This window comes from Aethalodelphis obliquidens, unplaced genomic scaffold (genome assembly GCF_003676395.1).
Source record: "Aethalodelphis obliquidens isolate GAN/ISIS:26980383/991018 unplaced genomic scaffold, ASM367639v1 scaffold20, whole genome shotgun sequence".
Classification (NCBI taxonomy): domain Eukaryota; kingdom Metazoa; phylum Chordata; class Mammalia; order Artiodactyla; family Delphinidae; genus Aethalodelphis; species Aethalodelphis obliquidens.
Genome location: NW_020837964.1, coordinates 10,058,255 through 10,079,356, shown reverse-complemented (window position 1 = coordinate 10,079,356; position 21,102 = coordinate 10,058,255). Strand labels below are relative to the sequence as shown.

At 46.2% G+C, this 21,102-nt stretch overlaps 1 protein-coding gene across 1 annotated transcript in view; it reads left to right on the top strand.

The window, feature by feature from the left end:
* Positions 1 to 816: 816 nt before the first annotated feature.
* VAT1L (vesicle amine transport 1 like) overlaps positions 817 to 21,102 on the top strand; it is a 144,557-nt gene continuing 124,271 nt past the window's right edge. Inside the window, exon 1 of the mRNA XM_027119197.1 lies at positions 817 to 1,160. Coding sequence (XP_026974998.1) covers positions 934 to 1,160 — 227 coding nt within the window. The 5' untranslated portion in view covers positions 817 to 933. The remainder of the gene's footprint in view (positions 1,161 to 21,102) is intronic.

Below are 21,102 nucleotides of genomic sequence, written 5' to 3'. Positions count from 1 at the left end.
TTAAAAAAAAAAAATCTAAGATTTTCCCGTGAGCTCTTTTTCAAAGGCCTTGATAACAAAAAACAAAAAGCCAGTTATTGCTGCGCGTGGGCACGCACACACACGTGTGTGTGTGTGTGTGTGTGTGTGTACACGACTGTGTTGCGGAGGGGTGCACACTGATCTGATCTTCTCGGGGTGGGGGGAGGTCAAATCAAGAACAGGACCGCTTTCTGGTTCTTTTTGGAGCCTCTTTAACGGCCCCAAATGGTGCGAGTAGTGAGAATTAGCCATCAGAAGATGCTCCTGGCGATGCTGTAAAGAGCATCCGCGATAACTCTGGAGGTCCTGAGTGCGAAGACCCTGGATTTGGACTCCTCGGGGCAGCGAGAGGGATTTCTAGTTTCCAGCTTCCAGAACCTCTCCTCTCTTCTAGCTGGGACTGATGGTTTGGGAAAAAGCACCATTTCCAGTCTATCCCGCCCGCTCCCGCATGTCGGTGGGAGAGGAGGCAATCTCGGGGCGGGGAGGCATCCTCCAGACTCAGACATTCATCTCTGTCCATTTCAAGGCGCCCAACCTGCACCGTATATAATGAAGTATTGCGCCCACAGCGGAGGACAAGGCGTCCTCTCTGCATGTTTAACTCACGAGTTTGGGGCAAATCTGGACTCTGGGTCTACGATCAAGAGCTTGATTTGACACTGGTTGAGAAACTGGAGTTGAGGCTTTGATCGGGCAGGGAAGAGCGGTGGGGAGCGAGGTGGGGCGGACAGTGGCGCGGCTCTTGGGAGGATTACGGCGGAGGCTGTGGACCGCGGCGCTGCTCGCAGAGGCTGCAGCCATTGCACCGCTGAGCATCCCACATTCAACAGGAGGAACCCGCGGGAGAAGAGCCCCGAGCCCCCCGCGCCTCAGCCGCTGCAGCCCGTGCGCCCCGCGCCCGCGCGCGCCATGGCCAAGGAAGGCGTGGAGAAAGCGGAGGAGACGGAGCAAATGATCGAGAAAGAGGCAGTAAAGGAGCCGGCGGAGGGCGGCGGCGGCTCTCACCGCCTCGGGGACGCCCAGGAGATGCGCGCCGTGGTGCTGGCCGGCTTCGGGGGGCTCAACAAGCTGCGGGTCACCAGGAAGGCCATGCCCGAGCCGCAGGACGGCGAGCTCAAGATCCGCGTCAAAGCCTGGTCCAGTATCCGCGCCTTTCTCTTTTTCTCTCTTTGCGCGCTCAGTGCTCCGGGGAGCAGGTGGGGGGAGAGCCTCCGTGGACACCCCCCTCCGCGCCCTCACCCGGGTCTCAGAGCCTCCCCGAGGCCCTGGGCCAGCTGATGCTGGGGAGGATGTTGAGAGGCGGCCCTCGCCCTCCCCGAGCCGGATCTAGGGGTGACCGGAGGAGCCTGTGAGAGGGGAAGGGTCGATGTGGCGCCCAGCGCTCAGGGTCTGGAAGATTGCGCCGCGGGAGCTCTCCGTGGGGTAGGACAGCTCAGCTGCCAGGAGAGGGGGTTTGACGATAACATGCTTAAAATTAACCGTCGGCTTACTGTGTACGAGCTTTCGTTTTTTAGAGTTTTATGTGTGCGATCTTATTTAATACTTCCTGGGACCCAGTGAGTTAGGCACCATCATTGTCCCCCATTACAGGTGCGGCAACCAGGGCTCGGAGAGTGATTTGCCCAAGATCATTCGGCCGCCACTAAGTGGCATGGCCAGGATTTGATACTGGACCTTTTCAGCCTCTATGCTATTGTCCTGGTGGGGCTGGGGACGAAGTGCGGGGCTGGGGAAATGCGTCCTTCCTCCTCACAGCTGCACACTCCCGTCCTTGCGGTCTGATATGGGCAAAGGAACTGGGAAGCATCCTAGGTACCCAGCGTCTCAGCCCCGTGAGGCCTGAGGCCAAGACTGCTACTTCATCCCCCCTCTTTCCCCACAGGCATCTTCTGTGTTTCTCTGAAGAGGAAAAACACAAACAAACAAAACAACTGAATCTGCTCCTAACTCCTGCTGCCATCTCAGGAGGAGCTCAGCAATCTGAGTACCCTTCTATTCCCCCCCCACTCCTCCCCAGGGAACCTCAGACTGCCGCTTCCCTTCTCCCTTCCCCCTCCCCCCACACCCCCGAACCGGCTGGGATTCCTCCTGGAGTGTTTAAGCCTCTCTTGTGCTGTTACTATATGGTCATTTCCTTGGAATTCTGGGGAGGGAGGGCTCATCCCAGAGGGTTCACTGGACCACTACTCTTGAGTGAGATGGGCCCACCCCTTCCCATCGTGGTTTTTTAAAGCCCCCAACAGACACTGCTCCCTAAAAGCAGCAGCCAGCTCACCGGTTCCCAGGTGAGACCCCCAAACTCAGAATCTGGGAGCAATCTAGAGGCAAGAAAAAGGCAAAGGAGCTTCCCCTCCCCTTTGCCGCTTCGAGAGCAGACGCAGGTTTCATTCGCCAGACTGGAAGGAGGCTGGAGAGAGGCGGTCGCTGCTCTCTGGCTCACTCATCACATATGGGGCTGGTCATGTTTGACTCTAAACACAGGGGCCTCTCCCTGGGAAATTCAGGGCAGGGGACAAAGCTCTGGCCAACTGGGGGATCCTATACAGTTCTGTTCTGTTAACTCTTGCTGAACCAAGCTGGCTGACCCCAGAAGGCAGAGCTTACCCCTGCCCTGCTCACCAATAAATTCCCAGTGCCCAGCGCAGAGCTTGGCACCCAGTATATCCTGAATAAGCTCTTGCTGAATGACTAAGTTACTGCTGGATGAATGGATGGAGGAAAGACGCCTGGAGGGGGATTGTTGAGTCATTATTTTTCTTCACTTGCTGGTGGAAGAATGTCTATCTAGTAACATTAAAACTGTGTATTGATCATTCTCCTTCCTAAACCACCTATCAAAAATACTGTGTGTGTGTGTGTGTGTGTGTGTGTGTGTGTGTAATTTATGACCCTCCTCAAATTGAGGACTGGGTTCTAGGACTCTTTGTCAGAGTGTATTTTCAGAGAGTGAAAATGTTGAAGCTACTTTTTAAGAGAAGAGATTGTCATCTGCAGGGCAAATAGGTCTGGGTTCTCCAGCCTTTCACTTACTGCATAAATGCTGAGAGGATCTGAAGCGTTCGGAAATAATAAATGTCAAGATGAAGGCCGGGAGACTGATTTTCAAAGCCAGACACTGAAGCCTGTTTTTCACTGGAGCCGTACACACACACACACACACACACACACAATGGAATCACTGCAGATCCCCCACCCCAGTTGTTCAGAAAGCTAGCCAGCCATAGGGGGTGAGGGGGCGGATTTGGAATACAGTATTGCAAAGGCCCAGATTGATTTTCATTTCCCCAAGCTGGAAGCAGAGATAATCGGTTTTGCAAGGTGGGGCTGGAATCGGTTTGTGAGGATTGCCCGCTGGGCCCTTCTTTCTCCACTAGGTTAGGATTGGCTGGCCAAAGATGCCCATTGACTGTAAGTTTAGCCTTGGAGCCAGGAAGACTCATTCTGTAGTTTTATGAATCAGCTGATCGCCTCCTGGATGAAGGTTTCCCTCTTATCTGTTCTCCCTCTCTCTCTCTCATTCTCTATTTTTAATGTAAACCTTTTATCATCAAATAGGATATGCTTTTTGCTAGAGAATAAACCATAGTTTATCTGAACTAGTAGTATTCAGACCTGGAATGAGGGTCCAAGTTGGTTACTGTATAAATTTTATGGAAATGGAAGAGAAGAGGCAGGGGGAAATACATATTTTATCTCATTTACCCCTCTCATCTGTGGTCTAGCGCAGTAGGTATTATGGTAGAGCAAACTGAGGCCTGGAGATGTTCAGTAATTTGCTAAAACATCACACAGGTAGTAGAGATAGGATTTGAATCATGGTCTGTTTCTCCTTAAAGCTCTGCTGTTTTCCTTTTATTCTATTTTGTCTCCCTCTCTGGAAAAGCCACAAGATATGTAATTTACTTCTCCGGACCTTTGGCACATAAGCTTGCTTTCTTTCCTTTCTTCAGTGAATATGGCTCCTTTGATCTGTTTATGTCTGGCTTAAGGAGACATTCTCTGGCCATTCCCAGAGTAATACGGCTTTCCCCCCAAAGTGGAGGCTTGATGGTCAAACGCAGCTCAGGAAGAACCACTGCGGGGTGTGCAGGGTGGGAGGGATAGCCCAGTCTTCCATCTAAATTGTTGCCAGAGCATCAACTTTAATGGGGAATCTGTTTCATCTACCATTCAGGGAACAATTTACACAGCAAGCGATTTAACTGGCCGAGGGGAAAAAGTGCCTGGCCTTTGGAGAAAGATGTATCCGTGTAACCTCGGTGAGCATCTCTCTCAACTTCTCCAAGATTTTTGTGCCTCAACTGCAAAATGGGGATACTAAAATGAACATTATGGTGTTGAGAGGATCAGATGCAGGAAAGAGGCCCAAAGTTGGCACTAAGTAAACGGTAGTCGTTGTGACTGTTATCGTATCTATGCCTGTATGACATATTTCCTGGAGACTTGATGACTTGGAGATGTATAATATAGGCAGTGTTATATCACATCTGCTTAGTGATGAAGAGTGAGACCTTCCTAGACATGAGTCCCAGCTCAGCCACCTGCTAACTGGCTATCCTAGGACTGGTCCCCTGGAGGCAGAGCCTGGGACAGGGATGCTTTTTGAAGTGGTTGATGTAAGAGGTGCTCTCGGGAGACTGGGAGCAAGGGAAGAAGGATGGGGCTGGGGAAGTAGCCAAGCAAGAGCTGGGTCTCAGTTGGATCCCACCAGGGGTTCTGGAGCATGAGTTGTACCATAGAGTCAATCTGACCTTGTAGCAATGGGGGAAGCCTTCTGGGCCACCCCCGCCCCCCCCCCCGCCCCCCAGCCCCTGTCATCAGTCAGTTCTGGGCTCTGGGCTGCTTTCCAAGGGGGGATGTGGAGCCTCTGTTCCCCATGGAAGAGGGGACGGGGACTGCTCTGAGCTCTGAGCAGCCAGCTCGCCCAGCAGCCGGAGGATGGGTGCACTGCCCAGTAAAAGGGATCTGAGTGAGGCACAACCCGCGCCCTCTACACTGGTTGACCTTGACCGTGTCGCCTACTGCTCTAAACTTCAGCTTCCTGCTCTATACAATGGAGATAATAATAGCACCTCCCTTCAGAGTGCTGTAAGGGGGTTTCTGCTGAGTCACAATGAGCCCACGGTGCATCCGGACCTTTATGGTGATGTGTGGCACACAGCAAGTGATCAATGGATGCTAGACATTATTATTATTACTATAAATTATTATACTTGGTTTCCATAGATACCTTTTATAGTCGCTATCATTCAGACCAGCACTCTTTGGAGAGTGAAAGGAACACTGCTAATAATTACTCTGGGATAGCAGGGACAAACTATCCCCCTACCCTGCCCCCCGCAGGTGTTAAGGGTCTGGTCTATGCCTTTGCTGCCAGCAGTCTTGTAACAGTGGAGGTTCTTTTGGACAGGAGCTGGTGGGATTCGAGGCTGAGAGTCTCCAGACTGGGCTGCAGGAATGTATTTAAGTGGCCATTAAGAAGCTGGCCTGTTTTGTGGCTCAAATTGGCTTGTGGTGGAAAGGCACTAATGGACTGGGGACATTTATTTTCCCAGACTGATTTACAGCAAGAGGCCACGTGAAACTGCTGGAATGAGACCAACTGCATGAAAAATAGTTGCAGCCATCAGCCAATGGCTCCATTGGCTGGTCTGAAAATGGGCCGAGGGCAGGCCACGCTAGAGGAAAGCCAGCAGATTGGGAGGATCGTAATATATCATGAGGGTAAAGTGCACTGGAGACGGGGAGGGAACTCATAGCTATTGGGCACTTGTTAGGAGCCAGCAACTGAACTGCCTGCTATACACTCTTTGTTTCATTTTATCCTCATGGCAACTCAACAAGGTCAATGTTACGATCTCCATTTTAATAATGGGGAAACTGACATTCGGAGACAAGTTAAGATCACAAACTCTTAAGTGGATGAGCAGTATAAAAATCCAAGTCTGTCTTGTTCCTGGACTCTTTACATGTGGGAGTCTGATTATCAGAGAGACACATTGACAAAGGCACAATGGACACAGAGACAATGAAAGACCAAGACACAGAGAGAGGCAGACAGACACAAAGACCGGAATGGGAAATACAGAGAAAGAACCATGGATGCATTTGACTGATCTGAAGTACAGCTGATGAGACTCAAAATTGCATGGTGCCACCTTGTCTCCCAAAGTGGCCATTGTGCTTCTGAACCACATTCACTTTCTGTCCATTTCCGTGGTCTGGGATGCTTTTGGAATCCAGCTCGGATCACATTGCTATGGCTGTTGACCCAGAACACCCGTGCTGATTCGATATAATCATCACTCAAGACACTGAGTTCCTTCCTCTGCCCCTGTGGCCTCCATTGGGCTATGGCTACATTGGCAACTTGAGTGCAGGATGTCACCAAACAACACAGCATTAAAGTGTCCCTGACAAGGCCAATCCAATGAAATATGGCCAGTATGATCTTCCCTGAGTTTATTCAAATAAAGAAGTGGAGTGTATGAGGTTAAGTGACACAGATGTTTGTAAAACTGAGAAATTGCTTGGAGGGTCTTAAGACTGGAGCCAGGAGCCACTATGGCCGAGAGATTGGAATAAAGTGTTCTGAGTCACACTGAGCCCTGTTTGGTGATGAGGAGGTAGAGATGCTCCTTCTGGGGTCTTTCTTATTCAAAAAGTTTGCCTTTTCCCATTATCTTGTCCTCCCTGGAGAGGGCTGGTGATGGTGACAAGGTTTGCTCTTGATGCAATAACGGAATGGACGTCCTGTCTCCCCAGCAATTCGAGGAAGAAAGGAAGCCCAGAATCAGTGTGTCTTCTATTTCATTCAAAAAGGAAATGTAGAACATCTTACAGGACATCTGACATAGAGCAGGTTCCCATAAACAGCAGCCTGATCTTAATTAGACAGAAGCCAATGGCAGTGGCTCATGATGGGCAAAGGGAGTGATGACTGATACCCAAGCTCACTCCACCCTCCACCGGCAGCACCTTTGGAGCAATGAAGCCTATCACCCTTGTCATTTTTCATCTGCCGCTCACCCATGAGTTTATCATCTTTACTTGCTAAGAAAAAGGCACTCAGAGATGAAGTGGAAAGAGTGAGAGGCTACAACAGATCTGAGTTCTTACCCTAACCCTACCTCACCATGGCTGTGTGATGGTAGGCAGACAGCACCTTCACCTTGTGCGTATCCTCACGTTGGTAAGAACACCCTCTTTTTGGTATTGTTATGAAGACTGGCTGAGAGGCTGTGAAAGTCCTCACTGCTCCTTGCACACAGTGGGCACTCAGTAAAAGTTATTTTCCTTCCTCTGTTACCGGGGCTGCAAAAGATAGAACTGGGACACGACCCCATCCTCCCATTCCCTGTCTTGATAATCTCCCACCAAACTACGTGGGCAGCAGGGACTAGGGTGCTGGCTTTTGAGTCTTATGCCCAGGGTTGGGAATGGATTTGGACTGATGTATTGCTACCCTAACACCAGCTCTGCGCACACTCATTTGGGGGTAGCAGCACAGATTTCTCTGATAGCTGGGTGTGCAAAACAGCCCAGCCTCTGGAGTTTGGTTCACACTCATCCAGAAGAGCCCCAAATCCCACGACCTTTGGGCAAATCACTGACATTCAGCGCCAACAACAAAGCTCACCCAGACACGGGGAATAGCGCCCCCGTGACCCCAAGTTCCTGCCACTTCTTATTCTTCATAGGGATCTTTTTTGGCATCTTGACATTTGTCATAGAAGAAAACGTTTAATTAGAAACAAGAAGACGCTCTTCCTAGGAAAGGGCAGTGGGCGTGTAATCTCAAATTAGGTTGATTCCTCTGTGTGTGATCTCACACAGAACATTGTTGGAGCCATGGTATTAAAATGAGTAAATGTAATGTTTGAAGGCCCAAGAGACAAAATAGATGCTCCAGTGAAAGGGGCTGTTTCATCTTTAAATGTGATATTTTCTTGATGACAGCCTGCAGTGAGCTCCTGTCCTCAGTCTCCATCTGTCAGTGACCCTCGATCTCTCAGCCTGAGCCTCTTCCCCAGCACTGTCCTGGGGGCAGGAACATGAGAGTCAGTGGTTCCCCAGACAGAACCCCCTTGGCAAGTTAAACCACGGGGTCCTCTTACTTCTGACTTCTCCAAACACCTGTAGTCCCCAGAGCCCATTGCAGGGTAATTATCTTCTGTGAAAGGAATGATAGTGATTCATTTCTTGGACTGGCACTGAAAAAACACCCAAACTAGATGGGAGGCAGGATGCTTTTGGCTATAAAAGAGTTAATGTTTGAAGTGAAGCAGATGTGGATTCAAGTCCTGAATCTGATCATTTTAGCAATCTCTATAAACTTGGGAAAATGACTTACTCATTTGAAACCTCAGTTTGCTTATCTGTAACATGGGTATAATTATAGTCCTTACGGGATAATTTTATGTGTGTCAGGATCAAAAGAGAGATCATGTCTAAAGTATTTAGCAGTGATGCTGGCATATTTAATATTTGTTGAATGAATGAAGTCCTTGTCATATAGTGTATGTTTAATATATATTAATGGTGTGGTAAGGAGGAGATGCAAAAAAATAGGACATTAGAAAGTCCCTCCATGTGTCATAAAGTTTTCTGGATGGAGTCCCTATTCAGATTCCACATGTCTTCCCTGAAGGGTACAAGACTCTAACATCAAAAGTAGCCTGGAAAGAACGTGCCACCATGGCATGACGTAAACAAGAAGATCCAGATGAATTCCTGAAGGAACAAGAGAGGAAATGGAACCCAAATGTATCGTGCTCCTACTGTGTTCCAGAAGCTGGGCCAAGCTTAGGGACCTTCAAAAAGAAGACCAGTCCCTTTTGCTCTGACCTCTCTTTCCTTCATTTCAGCCTTGGTGACTGTCATGATGAACTTGTCCCTGGACTTCTAGGCTCTCCCCTTTCCTGACCCTTCCATCTTTTATCTTCTCTCTCCTCATCTGTTAGCTTCATGTGCTCCTACTGCAATGAGCTGCCTTCTTGAGACTTGGAAAGATGGTGGCCTTTCGCCCCAGCTGCCTTCTGCAAGGTTAGCAAGCCCCATTGCAAGGAGAACTTTCTTCTCCCAATTTTCATATATCAAGGAAGGAATCTGATTGGCCCTTCATGAATCACATACCAGCCCCTGGACGTCCCTCTCTCTGGCCCAAGGGAGTGAGGTGCTGTGATTGGCCACATTTGTGCCCCATTCTGTTCTATTCTGACCTAGAAGAATGGAGCCTCATGATTGACAGCCTCACCAGGAGCTCATGAAGCGTGTGTGTGTGTGTGTGTGTGTGTGTGTGTGTGTTCGGGGGGGGGGTGGGGTAGATACTCTAAATGGAATGGAGGGCAGTTATCAGACAGCGCAGGTAAGAGACACACTGGACTGATCAAAATGGCAGTCATCATGGGGGATAGAAGATGCTTCTTCACCCAGGAAAAGTGAAGAATCAGGCAGGGGACTGGAGAAGGCAGCTCCATTCCCTGTCTTGGGACTTTACATCTCTCAGCACCAGGTTACTGAATCGTATTAAATAACATATATAATATTTTCAACTTTGAGGCCCATCATCTTTAAAATCTCTGGTCATCTTGGACATTCCAGAAACTCTCTCTGTTCTCATTTAAGTGATGAACACCAAGCCTGGGGCTTGGGTAACAGTAGGCGCTCAATCAGTGTTTGGGGGAACGAGTGAATATACTGGGTTGCCCAAAAAGTTCGTTCGGGTTTTTCTGTACCATCTTATGGCAAAGCCCGAACAAACTTTTTGGCCAGCCCCATGTTACTGACTTTCCCCAAATCGTTAGTGTACCTTCTGGCAGCAGCGGCAGTGTCACTTGTAAATGTGGCGTTCCTAATACAAACAGTGGCCCGTCCACGCCAGTGTGCCTTCAGCCTCCCCTCTGCCGTCTCAGCTTTCTCTGACAGAAGTCTACATCTCTCCAGCACACACGCCTTTGAGTGGGGGCTTGAAAGAATACCAAAGGAGCTATGTTTTTGGAGAGTTTTACTTCTCCTTGACACAGTCTGTTCTCTTGAAACTAGAGATCACTTTAAAAAATAATAAATTTATTTATTTATTTTTGGCTGCATTGGGTCTTCACTGCTGCACACGGGCTCTCTCTAGTTGCAGTGAGCGGTGGCTACTCTTCGTAGCGGTGCGCGGGCTTCTCATTGCGGTGGCTTCTCTTTTGGCGGAGCACGGGCTCTAGGCACGCGAGCTTCAGTAGCTGTGGCACACGGGCTCAGTAGTTGTGGCTCACAGTCTCTTGAGCACAGGCTCAGTAGTTGTGGCGCACGGGCTTAGTTGCTCCACGACATGTGGGATCTTCCCGGATCAGAGCTTGAACCCGTGTCCCCTGCATTGGCAGGCGGATTCTCAACCACTGCGCCACCAGGGAAGCCCCTAGAGATCACTTTCTGAACCCTCTAATAACTACTTTCCCGAGGCTGGGAAATGTGGGCCTCTGACTTCTCAAGATGCTCTGTAATTTCCTCCGTATTGCCGTGCGGCTCCATCGGGGACCGGAGGCTAGGGCTCTTGGAGAGAACCTGGTGTGCTGCTTCTGAGGATGGTTATTCCAAGAGCACCTGAACTCAAGTGTTCCTGTGATGCTGGTACACCTGGGGATGCCAGGCCCTGCCAGCCTGGGTGTTCAAACAATATTTCACTAAACTAAACATATGGTGGTAATCCTTGTGTAAGATACCCACACATCAAATCATGCTGTACACCTTAACTTAATACAGTGTGTCAATTACAGCTCAATAAAACTGGAAAGTAAATGAATAAGTATTTCAAGCTATTGGGGAAAAAAAAAGCCCCTTTTAAAACAGTATGTCCGTGACTCTGTTCCCACCTTCCTTTGTAGGTATCAGGCCCCCCACCTTCAACACCTCCCAGATAGTTGCAGGGGTTTCTTAGGGGGTGTAGCTTGGATGCTCAGAAGCACAGTTCTGGCTCCCTCCCCATAGACCAAAGCCGCCCAGCATGTTTCCCCGTTTCTTCTCCAACCCAGGTGGAGCCTGGTTCTCTGCTTAGGCTGTGGTCCCCTTTCCACCCAATACAGGTTATAAAGCAGCATATGCTACCTTCTGTATTAATCCTCCTCCTGTTTGGAGCTAATAATGATGACACTCTTGTCATTAATCATTTATCATCATTATTATCATAATGACCTTTACTGAGTGATTTCTATGTGCCGTGGGCACCATATTAAGCGTTCTGTAGAAATTTCTATGATACCAAACATTTTCCAGATGAAGGGAAAGGATCAGAGAAATAAGGGAACTTGCTAAAGATCACGCATCTCATAAGACAAAGGGAGCTGGGATTTCAGCCAGGGTTTGCTGAAATCAAACTTCACTCCCACTCTTCACTGCTCAGTCCTAGACACAAGCCCCTGAAGTTGAAGGGCAATCTGAGTTGGACCAAATACCACAGTCAGAGTCAAACCTTCCTCTTGCATTGCCACAGGCTTCTTCATCTAGGCTTCTGTTCTCCAACTCAGATTACCCTTAGGATGAGTTTTTCTCTTTCCCTGGAAGGCGTATCTGCTCTTCATCCAAATAGATACATAGTGGGGCTCAGACACTCTAAATTCTACAGTAAACTCTGATGAAACTTTCAAACTGCCCTCTACAAAGCCTCCTGCCCTTCCTCCCAGTGCAGACATACCTGCTTCTTAAAAGAGACAATCCGTCAAGTAACAGACTTAAACAAATAAAAAGATCCCTGTCTAAGATCAGAAAGAATTGCTTTTCATTTATCTATGCTACACAGAGTTCAATCAGCTAATGGGGAGCTATTAAACCCACTGTTCCTATCATTGGTCTGAATGATTTCGTAATTGGATTCTCTGTATCCTCCAGCTAAACTGAAGAAAACTGTTCCAACTGGGGACTCTGTACTAAACTCTGACTCAACGTTTCTGCAGCCAGAACCCAGGATGCATAATGCAGCTAAAAACATGCCCACCTTCCCAAAGACAGCACTTTCTGCTTTCAGATCCTGGAGAACGTTTCTGTCTGCCCGCAGAGGAGACGTCCCATGCCCCTGGGACTGCTCCTTCCTAGGAAATAACGAGCAAAGGCAGTTTGCACCCCCTTACCCACTGAGTCCACATCTCTGCCCTCAGCCAACAGCGTTTATGGGACACTTGACTTCTTCTTTTTGCTCTTTTAACATTTTTTGTTCCTTTTCCTATTCTTTTTTCCTTTTGTATCCTAGATTTAGCTGGTATGATTCACCCTTGAATAGAAACCCAGTTTCCAGTATAACTGAGAAGCACGGTCAAATTCTGTTGAGTCCTTTAGAAAACACCAAAGCTGGATGCATCCGTGCTACGGAGAAAAACTTCTCTTCCCGTTTAGATCCGCTCGCTGCCTCCTGCCCCCTCCAGACTCTCTCCCTGTGCTCTTGAAACTCTCCCAGATTCTCAAGCCCTGCCCTTGCTATCTCTTGTCTTTTGCATCTATCTTTGCTCACCTTTCACATCTATTCTTTTATGTTCCGGGATAAATATTTGCTCTTCCCAAAGCACAGCAATCAAGCAGGTCTTTGTTCTTCCCGGCTTTCCCCTTGCTACACGACAAGGCTGCCAACCAACATTCCCTCTAGCAGAAGGAAGGAAAGAGCTTGAATCGCTCCTTGGTGTTTTCCTACTTACACCTTCAGTGGAGGAATCATCCTTGGCAAGGCTAGAATATACCCTGGGCTAAGCAGAGAACGTGGAAGAAATAGATTTTAAGGCAAACTCTCTGCTTTGGAATTGCACACAGTCCATGAGGAAGACAGCAGGGCAGTGACTGTGCTACTGCCTCCTTCTTAGGCTAATTAATTTTTTTTGTTGAAGTAGAGTTGCTTTACAACGTTGTGTTAGTTTCTGACGTACAGCAAAGTGATTCAGTTTTACATATACATATTATTTTTCATTCTTTTCCTTTATGGTTTATTACAGGATATTGAATATAGTTCCCCGAGCTATACAGTAGGACCTTGTTATTCATCTATTTCATATATAGTAGTTTGTATCTGCTAATTCCAAACTCCTAATTTATCCCTCCCCCACCCCCTTTCCCCTTTGGTAACCACAAGTCTGTTCTCTATGTCTGTGAGTCTGTTTCTGTTTCGTTAATAAGTTCATTTGTGTCATGTTTTAGATTCCACATATAAGTGACATCATATGGTATTAGTCTTTCTCTTTCTGTCTTCACTTAGTGTGATAATCTCTAGTTGCATCCATGTTGCTGCAAATGGCATTATTTCATTTTTTTTATGTCTGAGTATTATTCCATGGTATATATGTACCACATCTTCTTTATCCATTCATCTGTCAATGGACATTTAGGTTGCTTCCATGTCTTGGCTATTGTAAATAGTGCTGCTGTGAATATTGGGGTGCGTGTATCTTTTTGAATTTGAGTTTCATCTTTTCTGGATACATGCCCAGGAGTGGGATTGCTGGATCATATGGTAACTCTATTTTTAGGTGTTTTTTTTTTGCAGTACATGGGCCTCTCACTGTTGTGGCCTCTTCCGTTGTGGAGCACAGGCTCCGGACGCGCAGGCTCAGCAGCCATGGCTCACGGGCCCACCCGCTCCGTGGCATGTGGGATCCTTCCGGACCGGGGCACGAACCCATGTCCCCTGCATCGGCAGGCGGACTCTCAACCACTGCGCCACCAGGGAAGCCCTATTTTTAGTTTTTTAAGGAACCTCCGGACTGTTCTTCATAGTGGCTGCACCAATTTACATTCCCACCTACAGTGTAGGAGGGTTCCCTTTTCTCCACACCCTTTCCAGCATTTGCTATTTGTAGATTTTTTAACGATGGCCCTTCTGACTGCTGTGAGGTGGTACCTCATGGTAGGTTTGATTCACATTTCTCTAATAAAGGCTAATTAAATTTAAATACTAATTAAGTAAAATTAAAAGTTCAGTTCCTCACCCACACTAGCCACACTTCAAGTGTTCAGTAACCACACATGGCTAGTGGCTGCCATATTGGACAGAGCAGATACAGAACATTTCCATCACTGCAGAATATTCTTTGGACAATGTTGCTGTAGTCTACCTTATTCGTTTTCCCACTGAAACAACTGTTTTAGGAAGCATAGTTTTTATCAGCAGCAATGACTTAGGAGATAGCTGTCATGTTATAGCAAAAATGGACTGTTTCTCTGTGGGAACCCTGCCCCTCTGGGGCTCCAGTGAGAAGTCAAGCAGTAAGCGCTTTGCACTGTCTCATAATGCTTTCTCCCCTCATGGAGAGGTGGGATGAGGCTGGACAGCTTGGGAGAATGGAAGCAAAGGGCGCAGCCATGCCTAAGTGACACTTAGCTGTGGAACCTCCATGACTCCTGCAAAGCGAGTTAGTAACTGCCCTCCCTGTGCTAGTTGTGACCCGTGTCCCACTGCCTGTTAGGGAATTGTCATACTGTGAAGTCATTTATTTCGTTGATCTCTGAACTCTTGGGAACCAGAGATGTCATTGTCACTGTTGTAACACTGTCACTGTTGTCCTGAGCCAAGTCCCAAATCATGGAAGGTCTGTTGAATTTAAATTAAATTAGTTTGAATGTTCTACACAACCAGTCACTGCCAGGCATCTGTTTGAAGTCAATGACTCCGTCAACATCTAACCTGGACCACAGAGATTTTAACCTTTTCAAGAACCTTCTTAGGAACCTTCTTAGGAGTAAATACCTGCTGTGTCCCCAGGAGAGGCTGAGAGTAAATGAATAACTCCAGGTCCAGAAATCAAGGGTCGGTCTTGGACAGCTTGTTTTGGACCCATTCATGCCGTGCTTTTCTGTTTCTGCTGAAAATGGCTCTTCTTGATATTTAGATTCTCAGTGTATCTCCTTGGTCACTTTGTTCCATGTTTGAAATATTACCGATGTGGTTTTTTGGGTTTTTTTGTTTTTTTTTTTTTTGCGGTACGCGGGCCTTCCACTGCTGTGGCCTCTCCCGTTGCGGAGCACAGGCTCCGGACGCGCAGGCTCTGTGGCCATGGCTCACGGGCCCAGCCGCCCCGCGGCACATGGGATCTTCCCGGACCGGGGCACGAACCCGTGTCCCCTGCATCGGCAGGGGGACTCTCAACCACTGCGCCACCAGGGAAGCCCCCTACTAACCCATTTTTGAGATGAGGAAACTTAGGTTCAGGGAGAGGAAGCTACCCACGCGAGGAGGAGCCAGTAAGCAAAAGCGAAGGATTTAAATTTAGCTTTGGTGACTGCAGAGGGTGTCAGCAAAGCTAACAATTCTTTGGGAAAGACTTTCCGGGGCTCACTGTTTTGACTCCGTGGTTATCTTGTCTGTGAGCCCATCTCCGGGTGACCGGGTGAGCTCTCTGGCTACACTTCTGTAAAACCACTCATCACGCCGCATTGTGAGCAGCTTTCATGATTCTGTTTCCCCATGAGAAACTGAACCCCCTGTTAACTGTGGGTATCCAATACTAAGTGTCTGCTTGGGATATAGTAAGTGCTCAATGTGACAGATGAGTCGAGAAGTCCCCTCTTTGTAACTGGGAAAACTGAGTGATGCTCTCTCAGAAGAAAAGCAAAGGGCAGTAGCCTCTGGAGACATCACTTGCTTTCATCCCTTGGCTTTGTAAACCTCAGTGCGCCTCCGTTTTGTTCTCTGTGAAATGTAGGTAACGTCGTGTATCTCTTTGCCTTGTTATGGTTGTTGGAAAAATTAAATATCACACTCATAAAACACTGAACACCATGCCTGATACACAGCGTGCACCACATACATGTTATCTACTACAATGACTCACCACCAATAAGTCCTTTCTCCCCATGCCCCATCACTTGAGAAATTAGAATGGGGATTTCTAGAGATTCTACTAGCTTCTTGGGCCCCCCCGCCCCACCCATCACAAAGCCCTATATGAGAACCGGTCTCAGAAAGGGTCCATTTCTTCTTGAACAGTCTTCTTTCTGGAAACAGCTGATTTGGGGCTACTTAGAGCAATTTTTCTCAGTGCTGATGGCACGTGAGAATGTGTGCTTGGGTGAAACAGACTCTCAAAGCTAGAGCCAGGATGTACACGTTTAAAATATATATATCACCACGATGATCCTGACATGCATCCAGAAAATGATTATTCTTGAAGCTTGGTCAGCCTGCACCCACGTGGTCCGCAGTTATTGCCGCTGGGGGAGGGTACTGACTGCCGTCGCTCACAGAGTGAGGCTCACGGTCTTAATACAGTATTTGTTTAACATGAATTCAAAGTATCTTGGAGATGTTTCAGAGAATCATAGAGGTCATGATTTAAAGAAACTTAAAAAATGTCAGCTAGTCCTACGTCTTGAATTCCCTCCATGACATCTTTTGTGAGCTTCACAAACACCCTTAGTAACCTGGAACGTGACAGCCTATCCAACATTTTTTTTAAATGATTAACTTCAATAAACAAAATTACTCTGTCAAAATCTTCTAAAAGTTTCTGAATGCTTATTCTCAACTTCCGTACACATCTTCTCCCGACCAACAGCGACTAGTTCAAAGACCGGCATCCGTGCATGGACCACGTTTTGATTAGCTTTCGTGTAGTGGAGGCCGGAGCAGTGATGATGTAGAAGAGATGGGAGAATTGCTGGAGTGATGGTTGGAGTAGCGAGAAGAGATGAGATGAGGTGCGCAGTGGAGGGAATGACTTTGCTATCCGATATTTTAATCAGCAATTTAGACATAAAAATCAATGGCATGATAACTGCATTTTCAGAGGACACAAATCCAGGAGGAAAAGCCAATTTTTTTGGATGAAAGAATCAGGATCCAAGAAAGAGCCAGACAAATCAGAATGATGAATCTAGTCTAATAAGACCACATTTAACATGAGTAAATATAATTCTTTGGACTAGGATCAAAAAATTCAACTGCCCTAGAGGATGAGAGAGCTTTTCATTTTCTTATCTATTTAATCATCATCTATTAATTTTTACCTTGTCTCATTCCAAAGACAGCTTGAAATAGCTTAAAAAGAAATAGATAGAGCAGCGATTCTCTAAGTGTGCTTCCCAGACCAGGAGCAGCAGCACCTGGAGATCTGTTAGAAATGCAAATTCTGGGGCTTCCCTGGTGGTGCAGTGGTTAAGGATCCACCTGCCAATGCAGGGGACACGGGTTCGAGCCCTGGTCTGGGAAGATCCCACATGCCACAGAACAGCTAAGCCCGTGCGCCACAGCTACTGAGCCTGTGTGCCACAACTATGCAAGTCTGCACACCTAGAGCCTGTGCTCTGCAACAAGAGAAGCTGCTGCAAAGAAAAGCCCGTGCACCACAACGAAGAGTGGCCCCTGCTTGCCGCAACTAGAGAAAGCCCACGTGCAGCAATGAAGACCTAACACAGCCAAATTAATTAATTAATTAATTTTAAAAAAAAGAAAGAAAGAAATACAAATTCTTGGACCTCCCCCATAGACCTACTTAGTCAGGAACGCAGGGATGGGGCCCAGTAATCTGTGCGTTTACAAGTACTCCTGCGAATTCTGATGCACAGTCAAGTTTGAGATCGAATCTAATAGAGTTTAAGATTTATTTTAATGGGAACTCCAAAGCATTCAGAAAGTTAAGATGAAGTTGAGTGTTAGGATAACATAGAGAATGAATGCCAGAAAGCTCTGCAGTGTGTGGGGAGGGGTGCTACAAATTTGGTTCAGAGCTTCCTAGTAGCCAATGCAAAGAAAGAAATATAATCAGTTTCTACACTGCACTGGGCCTGTAAGAGCCACACAAACAACCTTTGTGCTGAAATTTGAGGAAAAATTCCCTGTCTTCATAAAGAAGAGAATGTGTATTTTAACAAATATTGGGTTCAACAATATCCCTTCAGTAAGTAAAACAGTGGGTTACTGAAGGTTGTTTCTTTGGCCATGTATCTCCCAATTGAACCAATGATGGGGCAAGATTAGGGATTTCTACTGAGTGTGAAATCGAAATATATGATTGGGCTCTATTGAGCTGCATCAGTAAAGAAGCAGTCTTCCGGAAGAGGAAGGTTTTCATCATACAGTTCTTCGTGTAATGGTCTGAGTGTTTGGATTCCTGTGGTCCATGCTGAGGATACTGATGATCTGAGGGAGGAACAAGATGGCAAGAGATCAAAAATCCTTTCCCATGAGCCACCCCTGCCTTCCTTTCACCTGGAAAATAAAAGGGGACCTTCTCCATATCTACTTGCCTCTTCTTTGCTAAATCCTTCACTGGGCCAACTTTATCTCAAATTGGAAAATTAATAAACTATAACTGGGCTGATTCCTCTGTCATCCACTTAGTGGTGTCCTTTAAGAAATAATTTATAAGCTTTTGCACAGCAAAGGAAACCATGAACAAAACGAAAAGACAATCTACAGACTGGGAGAAAATATTTGCAAATGATGCAACCGACAAGGGATTGATTTCCAAAATATACCAACAGCTCATACGGCCCAATATCAAAAAAACAAACAACCCAATCAAAAAATGGGCAGAAGACCTAAATAGACATTTCTCCAAAGAAGACATACAGGTGACCAACAGGCACATGGAAAGATGCTCAACATCGCTTATTAGTAACAAAATGCAAATCAAACCCACAATGAGGTATTGCCTCTCACTGGTCAGAACGGCACCATTAAAAAGTTTACAAACAGGGCTTCCCTGGTGGCGCAGTGGTTGAGAGTCTGCCTGCCGATGCAGGGGACACGGGTTCGTGCCCCGGTCCGGGAAGATCCCACATGCCGCGGAGTGGCTGGGCCCATGAGGCCACAACAGTGAGAGGCCCGTGTACCGCAAAAAAAAAAAAAAAAAAAAAAAAAAAAAAAAGTTTACAAACAATAAATGCTGGTATAGAGAAAAGGGAGCCGTCCTACACTGTTGGTGGGAATGTAAATTGGGGCAGCCACTATGGATGACAGTAGGGAGGTTCCTCAAAAAACTAAAAACAGAGTTGCCATATGATCCTGCAACCCCACTCTTGGGCATATATCCAGACAAAGCTATAATTCGAGAAGATACATGAACCCCTATGTTCACAGCAGCACTGTTTACAATAGCCAAGACATGGAAGCAGCCTAAATGTCCATCAACAGATGAATGGATAAAGAAGATACATATATACGTATATATGCATACACATACACATACACACAATGGAATACTACTCAGCCATAAAAAAGAATGAAATCATGCCATTTGCAGCAACATGGATGGACCTAGAGATTATCATACTAAGTGAAGTAAGTCAGTAAGAGAAAGACAAATACCATATTATATCACTTATATGTGGAATCCAAAAAAAATTGACACAACTGAACTTATTTATAACTTATTTATAAAACAGAAATACACAACTGAACTTATTTATAAAACAGAAATAGACTCACTAACATAGAAAACAAACTTATGGTTACCAAAGGGGAAAGGGTGGTGGAGGGATAAATTTAGGAACTTAGGATTAACAAAGACACACTACTGTATATAAAATAAACAACAATGGAAACGAATCTGAAAAAGAATATATATATGTATATGTATAACTGAATCACTTTACTGTCTACCTGAAACATTGTAAATCAACTATCCTTCAATAAAAAAAGAAATAAATTATGTCTTCTTTGATATTATTAGCATATCCAATGGAAATTAACAGAGCTCAAGCCAGAGCTTTGGGGACAAGAATACACAGCAGCCTACCATGGTTTATAGGTAACAGAATGACAGCCTAGTGGTCAGAAACTCAAACTTTGAAGCCATATAAAAAGGGCTTGTACCCCAGTTCTGGTACCTACAATAGGGCCTTGTACAAGGTACTATATCTTCTTTAGGCTTAACCATCCTCCTGAACAAAATGGAGATGAAAATGGTCCATACCTTAATACCCAACCTGTAGCATCATCATCAAGTAAGCAACATTTGTTGAGTCTAGTAGAACATAAAATGAAAATAGCTAGACATCTCCCATGAGACTTTACAGGGTTGACATCCATCACTTCATAGATAATAGAAAACAAAGTACAGACGCCAAGGCTAGCTTGCCTTCCTTCAGCTTCTAGATAGAATCTGAGCATCCCAAGTCAGTGTCTTTTACCAAGACCACCAAGCATCTCTTCCTCTCTACCTCAGCTTTGATTTTGATAATATTTGAAGCAGAGCCCACAGGATAAAGAACCACCAAGCAAACAGAGTGTGAGAGCTGGGGTGGGGCCGGGGGGGAGTGGGCTTCACAGACGGAGCCAAGGTCCCGCAGCGCACTGATGGCAGTGCAGGAAGTGGAACCCACGCACCCTGCATCTGTTTCCTTCCACCATTTTTCTCTTAGTCTTCTTGCCCCTGATTCTTGACATTACTGATTTTAGTCACACTGAATTTACTTGCGTTGCAGATTTCATGGTGTCACGGGGTATAAGATAAGCAAGGAGCTTGAAGATCTTGATTCAAGTCTCAGCTCTGCCATGGACTGATTGTGTTGTCTTTGGCATAGCCAGCTTTCTTATTTGAGGCTCAACATTCACATCTATCTAATGGGAATAATAATATCTGCACTTCTTGCCTTTCTAGGATTGTTACAAGGTTTAATGAGATGTGTATAAAAGCACATTATAAACTGCACTATGCTATGCAAATGAAAGAGTTATTTTTTAAAGAGACTGCTTCCAAATTTCCCTGTACCTCCCTCATTCTGTGTTTTGAGTTTTTCAGGGTCCCTTTCTCATACCTCGGCCTTCATTCCTTCAGGATGCTAAGGCTCAGTAATAACCCTTTAAGCCTATTATTTGACTAATAATTTAGTGTGGGAGGGAAACAAAACAGCCTTATTTTTATAATTATACCAATATTTGAGAGACATAGGATCACTTAGAAGACCATTACATCAAGCTCTTCGCAGCAGTATTTCTTTTTGCAATGCTCTCAAATGTTTAAGAGCCATGTAAAAATTAGGTAAGAGAGACATTTGACAATTACCCCTGATATGGGCCTGAGTCATCAGGCATAGTCATTGCTACCCCCTCAAAATTTCCAGGTGAAAAATCAAATTATCTTAGCGAATACTGGACACTATAATTATGATGATGTA